This window comes from Prionailurus bengalensis, chromosome E1, assembly GCF_016509475.1.
Source record: "Prionailurus bengalensis isolate Pbe53 chromosome E1, Fcat_Pben_1.1_paternal_pri, whole genome shotgun sequence".
NCBI lineage: Eukaryota > Metazoa > Chordata > Mammalia > Carnivora > Felidae > Prionailurus > Prionailurus bengalensis.
In genome coordinates, this window is record NC_057347.1 from 37,622,956 (window position 1) to 37,636,131 (window position 13,176).

At 59.9% G+C, this 13,176-nt stretch overlaps 1 protein-coding gene across 4 annotated transcripts in view; it reads right to left on the reverse strand.

Annotated features, from left to right (window-relative positions):
• The window catches only part of SRCIN1 (SRC kinase signaling inhibitor 1), a 68,314-nt gene that overhangs the window by 36,636 nt on the left and 18,502 nt on the right, over positions 1-13,176 (reverse strand). For 2 of the 4 annotated variants that reach the window (XM_043584241.1, XM_043584242.1), the window contains 2 exons: positions 6,731-7,032; positions 3,605-3,703 (listed from right to left, as the gene is read on the reverse strand). In XM_043584241.1, coding sequence (XP_043440176.1) covers positions 3,605-3,703; positions 6,731-7,009 — 378 coding nt within the window. In that variant the 5' untranslated portion in view covers positions 7,010-7,032. The remainder of the gene's footprint in view (positions 1-3,604; positions 3,704-6,730; positions 7,033-13,176) is intronic. The other 2 variants (XM_043584245.1, XM_043584244.1) reach the window with 1 other exon arrangement.

Sequence of the window (13,176 nt, forward strand, 5' to 3'; positions counted from 1 at the left end):
AGGCCCTCAACAAATATTTGACCATGAACGAATGCGAAGAAACTAGGACCAGCCCAGAGGAGGGGAGGGGATGTCTCTGAATACTCTTGTCTGGCACCACTCCCACCATCTCCTGGCACCCAGCACTGCTCAGCCTTCTGAGCCTTTCCCCTGGGAATTTCCCAACACCAGAAACCGCCTGGAAGGAGGGCAAAGGGCAGGAAGGGCCCAAGAGAGGTCTGGCCCTTCACCCCCAGCAAACACCTCCAGTTTCAGGAAGGAGCTCTCTCCATCCCCCATATTCAGAGATGGGGGGGGGGTCTCCCCTTCCCAGAGGATGGTGAGAAGGTGGAAAAAAGGAAGGTCTGAGTGGGAGAGCCCTTGCCAAGGGTACTCACTTGTAGGAAAGAATCTTATGAGAGCAGGGGACAAAATGAAAGGTGTCCTTAAGGATTCGATTTGGAAGCCAAGCATTCACTGTCTAGGGAAAAGGCTTTCAGAACGACGGGAGGGGGAAGCTTCCCAGTGACCCTGGAAAGCAAGGCTGGGGAGTCCTCAAACTCCCAGGTGGGAAAAGGAAACAGCTTCTTCCCTCTGGGGTGGGGGTGGGGGGCTGAGGAGTTAACCCCCTTCCTTCCCCACCTTAAGAGCCCTTAGTGGGGTTCTTCCCTCCCGCTGCAGCTGATCCCTTTCTCCGGGGCCAAGCCCTGGGAGGGGCGGGGCCGTGCCCCCTGGGAGCCTGAGCCCAGCCAGCTGAGGTCTCTCCGCTCCTCGCTCCGCAACTCGGGCAGACGTCCCCTGTAGGCTAGGTGAGTTGCGTGACCCCTCCTTGACCTCAAGCCCCGACGACGCATCCTCCAGGAAAGGGAGGACTAGCAAACGGGTCTCACCTCCCGCTCCTTAATCCCCTGGCTCCGCGTGCACCCGCGCACACACCCACCTCTCAACTCCTGTGAACACTAGTCCACGTAAACACCAGCACCCCCAGGGCTACCTAACGTGCCCCCGTGTGGCCAGCCTCCCACCACGACGCACATTCACGACCCTCCCCCCAGGTATGCCCATCGACACCCTCACCTCCTACCCCCCCAATGCAGAGCGTGGGGGTTGGGGGGTGGGGGCGCTGCGGGACCAGCGCCGCGCCGGGGGCAAGGGCGCACCCCAGGAAGGTCATGACTTTCCGAGGTTGGGGGAGGGGGCGCCAGCCGCATTTCGGGGTGGGGGTCCGGCCCACGCGGCAGGCTGCGAACGCGGTGGGGGAGGGGAGGGGGCGTTTCTCGGGGATCGGGAACCGCCACGGCCTGCGCGCCTCCCACCCCCCGACCGCCCCTCAGAACCGCGGAGCTGGCTCCCGTCTCCGTGCCCCGCCGCCCGCGGAACCTCAGGCTGCGGCCCCGGCCCCCGCAGCCGCTCCTCCTTACCTGCGGCCACAGGTGTATGCGCGGGGCCCCCAGCCCCAGGTCCCGCGTCCGGCGGGGGAGGGAGGGCGGCCCCCTACTCCCACCCGCCCGGGCTCTCCCCTCCCCCGGCCACCGCCTCCGCAGCCGCCGCCGCCGCCGCCGGTGCCCTTTGCTGCAATGCGAGAGCCGCCGCCGCGGAGCCGGCCCGGGCCCCGGTCGCCCCGGTAACCGCGACTCCACCTGGCGCGGCGCGGCGCGCCGCCGAGCACATCCTCTCTCCGGCCCCCTCCCCCGGCGCGGCCCCGCCGGCGCAGCCCCGCCGAGGATCGGCGGAGGCTGGTGGCTGCGTCGCCGCGGTCACCCGATACGCCGGCCCGCCGCCCGGGACTCGGGTTGCAGAAGGAGGGAGGGAGGTTAGGCAGCCTAGTGGAAGTGGGGGAGGGGCTGCGGCTTGGAGTCTAGCTTCTGGTCCTCTCCCAGGGTCCTCTTTAGGCTCCCACTCCCAAAGGTCTGGCCTAGGGTTGGGGGGAAGAGTGTCCTGCCTCCCGACCAGTCACCCTCGAGATCATGGCCTCTCCCCATCAGGGTCTCAGCTGTGCACCGCTGCCCTCCTCAGCTCTCCGATGACTGCATTCCCAGCGAAGTCTGGGAGGCCTAGGACGCCTAAGCTTCCTTGATGGCCTCCGATCTTGCTCTGCTGTGTAACTCCGGCCTCTGCTGACACTCTCTGATCCTACACTTCATTTACATAAAGGAGAGCCTCAGACTCAGCCATGGGGAAGTGTGATAAGCACTGAGTAGCAAGTGATGACAAGAGCCTATGAACAGCCGCTTGCCTCTGTAATTACAAAGCCCTGGGGTCAGGGTCTTTTCAAACTCTGATGGAATTTCCTCCATCAGAGCAAATTCCAGATGTGGACAGGCCTAAAGCCCCATGACCAGGGACAACTGAGCTCACCCAGCTCAGCCTCACTCCTCTCCGGCACCCCAACCATATCTAGTTCCAAGACACGTCATCTGGGGAGGCCTCTGTATGCCCCAGGCACATCGTGTCTATCCTCTGCCCCATCACCATCCCTGTCCCAGCCCCGTCTCAGCCTCCATGTGCACCTGGCCACTCAGGACAAGTCTATCCCATTTGCCATCCAGCCTTGGGGGCAGACACATTTGTTGCCCGAAGTTCAGTCAAGATGGGGCCGAGAGCCAAGAAGGGAAGCGGGCCGAATGCCCTGTGGGTGACGCCGAGCGTGCCAATCTGTCACTAGACTTGAGTTACACTCCGCTAAAACGTCCGTGCTCTGGAGCCTTGCCCTTTCTTAGGCTGTCACATCTTTCCTTCTAATTCTCCTTGAAAAAGTCAAGCCTTGCTGCTGGTCCCCAGGGGGAGCAGGACGTGTGAGGAAGTGAAGCCGGTACCCACGCTACCCCTCGGATTCCTTGTTTCTGCATCTTTTCTGCCTCCTACAGCTGAACAGCCTCAAGCCAAGGCCCTCTCAGGGTGGCCCCTTCCCTGCTGCAACTCTGACTCCCTGACCCCTCCTCCCTGTTTGGGCCCCGGATGCCTACTTTTCTTCCCTGGCAGGGCCCAAGCCTGAGCTGGGAGCCCAAGCCCTGCCTCAGTGTGCTCCTGTCTAAGCTGAGATCCATCTTCCCATCTGGGAAACTGAGGCTTGATGAGGAATCAGGGAACAAATTCAGAACAAATAGCTAGATGCCAAAGTCCTCTTAAAAATTGGAAACTAAGCCTTGAGCGTACAGAGAAGGGTGGTAGAGAGACATGGTGAAGAACTTCCTGATGGTAAGGCATCAGGGGAAGGTTGGTTCTGCTCAGAGATGGAAAGGTAGGGTGGGGATATGGGAGTGAGATGGTCTGCTGTGGGCATGGGAATGGAGTACGGGGCCCAGGAGTCTCCTGAAAACCGATGGATGAGGGTAGGGGAGGTACTCCTGTTTAAAGGAGAGAAGAATCCAAAAATTGTTCTCAAAACCTGAATATTCCTCCTCAAAAAACTCCTTCCCCAAAGCCAAACTTTTGGGGAGGCAGCGGTCGGAATCAGATAATCAGGGGAGAGTACAGGGCATGAGTCTCCGGAAACTGGAGGCTCCTACATAAAAGAAAGGGATGCAAAATTAAAGTCCTAGATATCCCCCCTCCAAAAAAAAAGTCTTCCCCAAGCCAAACTCCTCCAGGGGTTTGGGGAGTGTGAGGGAAGTGGGTGACTCACCTGGGCCGGCTGGCCAGCCCCGGAGGGGGCGGAGTCGCCATGGAGGTGGGAGCAGAGGGAGCTGAGGAGGCACACGGGGTCCACGGTCCAGCCGCCAACCTGTGTGTGCGAAGGGGGGGATACCCCATTAGGGGGAGCGGGCAGGAGCCGCTGGGGGACTGTGACGGGCCGGGGAGGGACATTCCTGGGGCAAGGTTTGGCACGGAACTCACACCCCAGAGGGAATTTGCAACACTGGCTGGTCCCTTCCCAAGGCTGGATCTCTAACTAGAACCCCTGGTCTGTTTCTGGATGTTTCTCTCGTGTCCGACTGGGGGCTGCCTCAGCCCAGGAGGGGGTCTCCTCCATCAGATACTCCTGAGGTCCCTTTCTTCAATTTTTGACTGCCTCCCTGGACACTCTACCAAGGAGCTGTTCCTCACCTGTCCTCTCCTCCAGCTCCTCGTTTCCCTCACAGAGACGGGGAACCAGTCCGCAGGGGTCCTCACTCCCACGTGCCTCTGCACCGACAGCACCTCTTTCTTCCCTGCTGTCTCCCAACCCCAGGCCACACCACACCTAAGACTTGAAACCCATTAACCCAGGACCTTTCCCCCAAGGCCTTCTTCCCCCTCGCCATCCCCAAAGTCATTCGCCTTCATTCATTCTACCGACATTCACCCAGCCGGCACTACGCTTAGGCACCCAGCCCTCCGTGGCAAGGGAGACGTCTGAGATCCTACCCACTCACTCTACTCGAGGGAATGAATGAGTGAATGAACAAAGGAATGAATTTGTGAGCAAGTTGCTGTGCTTTGGCTCATTTACTCAGTATTTGCTGAGCGCCCATCTGTGCCACGGAACGTGCCGGACACGTCCGAGGCCCTCAAACGTGCCCATGTCTTCCCTCTCAGGCCTGCTGCCCCTTGAGGCCATCACCCCTGCCATCTTCATCTTTTTATGGCCGAACCTCCCAGACTGCTCTGCGCCACAGCTCTACCACCACCTCCAAGCTCCTCAACCCCTGAAACTGGCCATGACCTCACCACACCACGAGAAACGAGGGGGACCCTCTGGACCCACAGGTCCCAGCCGGTGCCAATGGCTGTTTCTCTCTCTCCCTCCTGACTTCGGAAGCGCTGGTGGTCCTCCTGCTGGGCCTTTCTCCTCCTCCTCCACGCTGTCATGGCCCTCTCCCCTCTCAGACTCCATTCTGCCCTGGTGGCCGTGCTTATGCCCCAGGTCCCACTGCCACTCTGCCCAGATCATGCTCACCTGGCTTCCTGAAGCTGTTGTTGGTTCAGTCTTGGGCCGTACCTATGGCGCCCCTAATGGACATCCCTGGGAATGCCCTCCCCGCTCTGCAAACTCACCTCCCCTATTCCTGTCTCCCATCCCCCCAACATTTCCCTCCCACCCACTTATTCCTCCCCAAGGCACCGATAGCTCCCTGCTACCCAGGTTTTCTGCCTTTGGCTCCTCGGGCCAGGCAGCAAGCAAGCCTTGCTCAGCCTTCTCTCCAACCCCCCCATCCCTTCACCCTCCCTAACACCTTCTCTTCCTCCTCTCTTTCTTCCCCTATCCACCATCCAAAAACAACCAAGCCCTCCTAGCCACCACCATCTGGCCCCACTTTTCCAGTCTGCCCCCACACCTCCCACTGCCTCCCTTCTGCACCAGCCAGGTGGGCTTCTGTACCGGTCCCCAAACCAACTCAGGACCATGCTCACCTCCCAATCTTCCCGGCTCCTCAAACGACGTTCTCTTCCTCGATGCCCATTCAGACCCTTTTCATCCTTCTAAACCTAGTTTAGGTCCCTCCTCCTCCAGGATTCCTTTCCTGACCAGGCCTGCCCACCTGGTCTCCTCTCCTCTAAACCCTCTCCCAACTGACTGTGCCCCTCATACTTCCGTGTAAGCATTCTTCCACCCCCTCCAGATCACAAATGCCCCTGCCCCTCCTCCCAAGCCAGAGCACACAGAAGGAACCCACTGAGAGGGGCTTCCTGAGGGTGAGGGCCACATCTCCAAATGCAACTCTCCCCTATTCCAATCAGATCTCTGCTCCCAGGAGGACTCTGAAGCTGGGAAAAGGCAAAAGCAAGACAGAACTGGGGGTGACATCAGGGGCCACATGTGCCAATGTGTCCTCGTTCCCTGCTGTGACAACAGGAATGGGGACACTCTTCCCCTTTCCCAGCCACACCCAGCAGTACCTGGAAAGGAGGACAGAGCAAGACAGGTGTGGGATCAGGGACTGACACCACCAGCCCTTCTGAAATAGTGTGGGTGAAATGTACTCCTCTCCCCCACTTCCCTTCTCCCAGGGGACAATGCCTGGGTCTCAGCAGCCATCAAGGCATCTCGCCAATGTGGGACTGTAGGCAGAAGGCTACCCCAGGAAAGAACTTTCCTACAGACAAGAAGGTCACAGTTGAATGGAGAGGTGCATCCAGGAACTCAAGGATCTGGGAGAGGTTTACAGGGGAAGCATCCCACCCCATACAGAAGGAGACAGGCCCTGGTCTGGAAGCAGGGACCCTGACGCCTCTGTAAGCCTTACTGATGGCAGGAGAGAAACCAAGGCACAGAGAGAAGCAGCCTCTGGCTAGAAGTCACACAGCGAGTCTCGGGGGGGGGGGGGGGGGAGGAACAGGGAGGGAGGAGGATAAAAGGCCCCAAGAGTTCTGGGCTCTGTTCTTGCAGGGGCTGGGGGCACATCAGACCCAGCCTACCGAGGTTCCCAAAGGGGGCCATGTCACAGAGGTGCCAACCCCAAGAGCCTCAACTCCAGGCTGGACGGACCCTCAGGCTCAGAACAGTCAGCCCCCAAGACTGTCCCCTCTTCCTCCCCACCACAACGTTGGCCTCCAAGACAGCCTTCCTGTCCTTCTGCCCAATCCAACAGCATCTCTGCCTCTCTGTTCCATCGAGGGCTCCCAACTCCGGGAGGAAAAGGCAGAGGTCTGGAGGCTGAGCCCTCACCCCCTACCTCCCCAGGCTCCAGAAAAGGCCAACCAGGCCAACTCCCTGCCACCCCCTTCCCGCTCTCTCTTCGGATGCCTCTCGGAATAGGGATGAGCCTGGGGGACAGGGAAGCACGGCGTCAGACCCCTCCTCCCCAGCCCACAGCCAGCCCCCACTCACCTGCTCTCGCATCCTGTCCTGCTGACCGCGCAGGGCCAAGGCGTGCTGGGGGTACTTGTTCTTGAGGTGGTCCATGAACGCATCGCGCTTGCGGTCGGCATCGGCCTTCTGGAGCCCACTGAGCGCCTCCAGGCTCTGGGCGGCGATCACCGTGTGCCTCCGTTCCGACGTGTGCACCAGCCCCACGTTGGAGAAGCGCCGGCCCCCGCCGCCCGCGCCGCCCCCGCCCCCCAGGGTCCGGTACTCCCGCGGGTACTCGGCATCGTCCGCAGATAGCATGGGGGGGCTGCTCCGCTCCGGATCTGCGAGAGGGGAGAGGGGGCACGGCGGGGTCACGGGGCGTCCAGCACGGGGCTGCCCGGCCCTCCCCTGGGGCACTGCGGGGAGGGGCAGGCCTAAGGCGGGGCAACAGGCACCGGGCTGCCCACCCCCCACTAGGACGCCTAAGAGGCAGCAGGGGGGAGGGCTCCACGGAAGTTGGGGCGCAAGGGCGGGGTCCAGCTTTGTGCTTTTCTTCGGGTGGGTTTGGAAGGGTGATGGCTACAAGTGAGGGGTTATTTGAGGCCAGGGAGGGGCTGGGAGCCTGGGTCGTGAATCCCTCTCTAGCCACATACCCCCTTCTTCCTAATGCTAGTGTGAACAGGTTGAGGGAAGGGGAGTTTCCTTTTAGATGCTTCCTGAAAGATGTGGAAAGGAGCCTGTACTGTCTTCCTTTCATGAGCGTCCTCTAAGGAGTGGGGCGGGGACCCCCCCCCTTTTCCCCTCCCTCCCCAGAGACAGACAGATGGACAGACAGGGGAGGCTGGGCACAGAGAAAACAGTGAGGGAGAGAGAGAGATGGACTTGGGACAAACTCAAAGGAAAAAGAAAGCAGACAGAACAGCTCAAGCCCTCACCCTGGGACCCTCCCCGCTCCCCACCACCCCTTTCTTCAGTCTCCCCTCCCAACACCACACACACACACACACACACACAGTTGGAGACCTTTAAGAGACGCACAGGGGACGAAGGACAGTACAGAAGCAGAAAAAAGGGAAGGCCGGGGGTTGAGGTCCCCACGCGGAATTCTGAATCTTTTCCCCACATGCCCACCAGCCCCGAAGTCCTGGCCTCGCCAGGCCCAGTCCTGCTGTCTCGCGTCCTCCAGCCTCAAAGCTGGGACAGTGGCTCCAAAGTGTCACCCATGCCAGCTGTGGTATCACCCACAACAGGTGCCAGGTGTCCTTCGCAGGGAGACAAACACAGTCTCCCTGGCATACCCCCAGCCCCACAATCCAGCCTCAAAGCCGCAGTCCCCAAGCGTAGCCTAGGTCTGGGGGCGTCGGACCCTGCAGCAGACTATGCACCCACACAGGGGATGACTCACGGGGCCAACTGGGGCAAAGAAGAGGAGGCTGGGGATGCTGGGACCCAGCCAGGTTCCATCCAGCTGGAGTGCCCGGTCAGCCCCCTCCCTCCACACATCTACTGGGCATTAGGCCTGCTGCCAGGCCTCCGTCACCTCCTGTGCACCACAGGAGGACAGAAGAAATTCAGCCACATTTCAGGAAAAGCTATCCCTCACCTAACACACACACACCCACACCCACTCTCCTCCCTAGGCTATGGCTGAGGCATGTAGATCTGGGGAACAGAGGACCCAGCACCTCCTACCAAAACTAAGGGAAGAATGGCTTCCACAGACGCAGAGTTCCACGGCTTCCAAAGGCCTGACCCACCCACCGCCGTCATTATGGCCTGCGAGCCTCTCAGCACCCCTTGTGGGGGGGTTATCACTGTGGCCACACTTCAGAGATGGGGCTGCCGAGGTCAGAGGAGTCCAGTGATGTGCTCAAAGCCACCGTGAGTGGTGCAGGCCAGATTCGACCCCAACATCTCTTAGGTTTGCCTCATCCCCTCCCATCACACTTTTCTCAACAACTGTCTCTTAATAAGAACAATGACAACAGCACGGGCACTCCTCTGTGTTTACCTGCTGTCTCCTCAGCCTGGCACTGGGTCTGGGGTCCCTCCTCCCTCCCCCACCCCCGGGCGTCTGTCCCTCTCACTGCAGTCACCTCCCTCTGGCATGAGGTCCAGAGACACAAGAGCCGACCTTGGGAGGAACACTGTTTCACAGTTTAACACTCATACCTTTATTTTCATAAGGATTAGGAAAACTCCAAATAGAAGGTCCAGCCACTGATTTCATGGATATGATTCCTTGGGAAGGTAAGGAGATAATGTTTCCTTTTAAGTAAATGGATTTAGGTTCAAAGGGAGCTAATGAACGACATATTGAGTTCACAGCGTGCAGACGGTCCCTGATCTGAAGGAAATTCCCAAAGATGGCCCCTGATTGAGTGAGGCTGGGAACTTTGGGGCCATTTTCATGAAGGCCCAGTCCCTGCCCTTGAGGGGCTGGTGGCAATCCAGGGTACCAGTGAATGTGGCTGAAAAGGAATGACCTGAATAACCACCCAGGAGAAGGAGAGGCCAGGATGGAGGTGCTCCAGCCATGACCCTTAGCTTCTCTCTTCCACTTACCCCCACCACCAGCGGGGATGTGCGCTGGGTACCTCCATGGCCGTAGCCCTCTCTCTGCCCACCGGCCTTGCTGCTGGAGCCCCAGCTCTAGAGTCCGGCACAGCCCTGCCTGAGCCAGAGGGACCTCTATCCTTGTGCCAGCCAGGCTCGCCGTGCCCTCCAAGGGCTCTGGACACACACAGGTGCGGAGGACGGGCCTCCAGTTCTCCTCTCCCCGCTCCTGCCCTTCCGCCCTCTGGGACCCAGAAGAGCTCCTAACCCCCATCCCCACCCCCCCATGCCAGCTCCTAGGGAGACATCCTAGCATGTTTGGGTGGAAGCCAACAGAGACCAGCAGGGACTATGGGGAGGTCCAGAGGTCACCCAGGCTCCGCCAGGTCGGCTAGAGGGGCACGGCGGGGCTGGCAAGGAGGGGTCCGGGCTGCTAGAGCGGGCAGCGGAGGGGGAGCAGACGCGGACAGTGGACATGTGCTTGCAGCCCTATTTATGACTGCAGTCCTATAAATCTCACCGCGGGCAGTGCACTGGGGAGGGGGTTGCCGAGCAGCCCTGATGGAGAGTGTAAAGCCAGGTCTGTCCCTGCCTCCTTGAGGTCAGGGTTCACCCGTGTCCGCTGCCCGGGCATTGGTGGAGGGAGGAGTCAGGGCAGAGGCAGGAGCAGGATTCTGGGGGCTGGCAGAGGGGGGCGGAACAGGAGAGACAAGCTGCTATCTCTGAGGGGTAGTGGGGAGGAGGGGCTTTGATTTGAGATCCTTGGCTTTATTTAACAAAGACAGAAACTAGCTTGGGGAAAAGAGTGAGGCTCAATGCATATTCCCTCCTTCCTGCAGGGCCTCAGGGGGCTGGGAGGACTGACTTGGGCTTCTCAGTAGCAGGGCCGTCCTGTTGCCCTTAGGAGAAGGTGGCCCGTGGGGCTCAGAGGACTCAGGCCTGAACTTCTCCCTTGGAGTCAGGCCAGGCACTTGAGGTCAGGGCACTGGAAGGAAAAGAACCCCAGGTCAGAGTCACACACCCTGGGTTATGAGTCAGCTCCTTCCCTGAGGAGCCCCGGTCAGCCTTTCTGGTTACTCATTCAGTCCACTAGACTCTTCCCTCTCGGAGCCTGAGGGCACTGATCTGTAAAACGGGATGTTAACCTCTAAACCCTGCCCCTGTCTTGCCTGCCCTGAGCGAGAAGCTGGCAAGACAATGGAAGCGAAACTGTGTCGTTCTGAATTAAAGGTGTTCCTGGCACATTGGCTGTTGGCCCCTAGCAGGACAGCCTTCCCGTTCCCCCTGCGCCTGCTCCAGCCACCAGCGAGTCCCCAGAGTGGCCGTGACCCTCCCCAGACTGAGCAGCCCAGTGAAAAGCCCTGGAGATCGATTCCAATCTAGCAAGCAGCAGGCTCTGGGCACCCTGTCCCTGAGCAGATCGATGCTTCCTGTTTGGTGGCAGGTGGCAGGGGGCAGTGAGGGATCCATATGGGTAGGGGTCTTGAGGGAGTGGCAGAGGGGACAGATGGGGCAGAGAGGCCTTGAGGGGGTATGCAGGGCTGGGTTCTACCGGGGCAGGGGTGTGGGAGTTGCAGGGGAAGGGGAAGGGCAGGAAGGCTGTGGAGGAGGAGCAGAGCTGGGGTACACTGGGGAAGGGATGTTGGGACTGAAGGCCCCTGAGGGATGGGGGGTTGGGGGAGCCGGAGAGATAAGTTGGGGTCCAAGGGTTTGCCACCTCTCCAAGGACACCCAGGTATACAAGGCCAATCGTAACTTTTGAGTCAGAGATTCAGGCTGCTGAGAAGATACCTGAGACTGGTGAAATCCAGCTCAGAAGGAGGGGAAGGAAAAATAGGGAAAGGGCGTTCTGTCACCCTCAGCTCAGCCTTCCCGTCTGGGCCATGGGGAAGGGACACACGCCTGAGGCTGGGGTGGCGGGGAGGAGGTGGGCGCCCCCAGTGGCCGGCTGAGGATAAAGGCACAGACGCTTGGGAAGACGGCGACATTGTTATTTGCTCCACCAGTTCCAAATTCCACCTTTATTTATGAGCCTGATTTATTTTTATCCTCCTCTGCATTCTTTTCCATGAGATCACTGTAACTCCTGATGAGAATTAAGAGCCCCAAGTTTTAGTGACACCATCTCATAAGCCATCAAGCCCATCCCCACCTGGTGTCTCTACCCCAGATGTCACCATCTACTCTGTCCTCTGGCTGCCACTGGGCAACAGTCACACATGACATCATCTTCAGAGGAAGAGAAGAGGAGAAGAGGAGGGGGGAGGGAGAGGGAAGGACAGCAGAGAAGGGGAGGAAGTCGAGAGTAAAATGAAGCTACAAGCTCCGGAAAAGAGGGGTCTCTCTCTGGGGCCCCTGCAGTGAGGACCCCAAGCTCAAGACCCAGAGTTCAGGTCCCTGTCACCCTCTTTCTGGAGATCAGGAGGCTAGGTGAGGCCCCTCCCTTGGGGACCTGAGAGGCCTCCCAGGTGTGCCCTATCCATTGCCTGGGGAGAGGTGGGGGCTGGGCACCAGCTCAGGGAGCTCACAGGTCCCGGGGTTGGGGGGGGGGCGGGGCTAGATCCTGGTGAGGCCCGCAGGCAGGGCAAGAGAAGGGGTGCATGGAGATTGCTGGAAGAATGGAAGGCCTGGCTTAGACCCTAAAGTGCTACACACACACACACACACACACACACACACACACACACTCTTGAACACCTGCAGCTCTGCAGCTCGAGGTTCCCCCGTCCCACCGTCTGCAGCCAAAGCAAGAGGAGCCCAAGTCACCCAGGAGGAGCCCCGAGGCGACTGCCACTACCAATTGTGCCTGACAACTCCATCCTGCTGGGTGCCTGCTGCAGTCAGGAAGCACACTGTGCTGGAAGGTCAGAGGCCAGAGGACAAAGGTCAAGTTTGGCAGAGGGTCCAGGAACCTGGATCAGGTCAGGTGATCATCCCCTGTCCCGCCCCACACCCTCCGCTGGGCTCTCTGTCGCTGGGTGGCCCTGGCTCTGTGCTCCTTGTGTGCCCGTGCCCCTCAGTCCCCGCTGTCTGTCTGTGGGTCCTTGGAGCAGAAGCCCATCTGTGTCTGTTTTCTAAAACCATCTTTTCCGCCCCATACCACAGCAACCAAAGTCATTTTCCGGGCAATTGCCTTTCTGTAAACATTCCTGTGTAATATCCCCCCAAATTGCTAATGCCCAGCGCCCTGTTGAGTCTCCCTGTCACTCCAACAGAGGCTCAGAGGTGGGAGCGGGTGGTGGGAGGAAGGGCGGTTGGAGGGGAGGAGGCTGGCCAGGCTGAGGATTAGGGACGGGGCTTCCTGTCCGTTTCCTGGCACAGAGCAGGGGGCCAGAACCCCCCACCCTGGCACCCCCTTGTTTCCCCATCCCCCACCGCCCCAGCACCACCCTCCTGAGCGTCAGGCCACCTCAGGACAGCCTGTCTGGTCTGGCAGGGAAGACAGAGAGGAAGTGGGAGGGGAACCCATGAAAGGGAGGCCTGGGAGGGAAGGGAGCCATCTTGAAAGCATGGGGGTGATGGTTAGACAATAAAGGTGACTTCCTGGTGACTAGGAGCAGGGACACTAGGGAGACAGGGGCAAGGCCAGGCAGGCTGTCTTCACGGGGTCCCCAGAGAAGGGCAGCTCTCCTTGCCCCAAGGTGTCAGGGGGAGGACAGAGAAAGGGGAGGAGGCCAGGTGGAGCCCATCCCCCCTAGGTGGTCCTAGATGGACCACTACTTGAACACTGCGGCAGTGGGGAGAAGGCGGGCAAGGCAAGAAGGTGTCAGAGGCTGGGGGAGGGGGTTCCTGGGGGTTGAGCGATTTCACAACAGTCACCATGTGGACTCCCGTCAGCCCGGGAAGGAGGAGGAAGAAGGGGAATAGGACTGTGGCCCATGCCGGTGCTCGTGGAGCCCTTCCACCCCCACCCCATGCCCAGGGAGCTC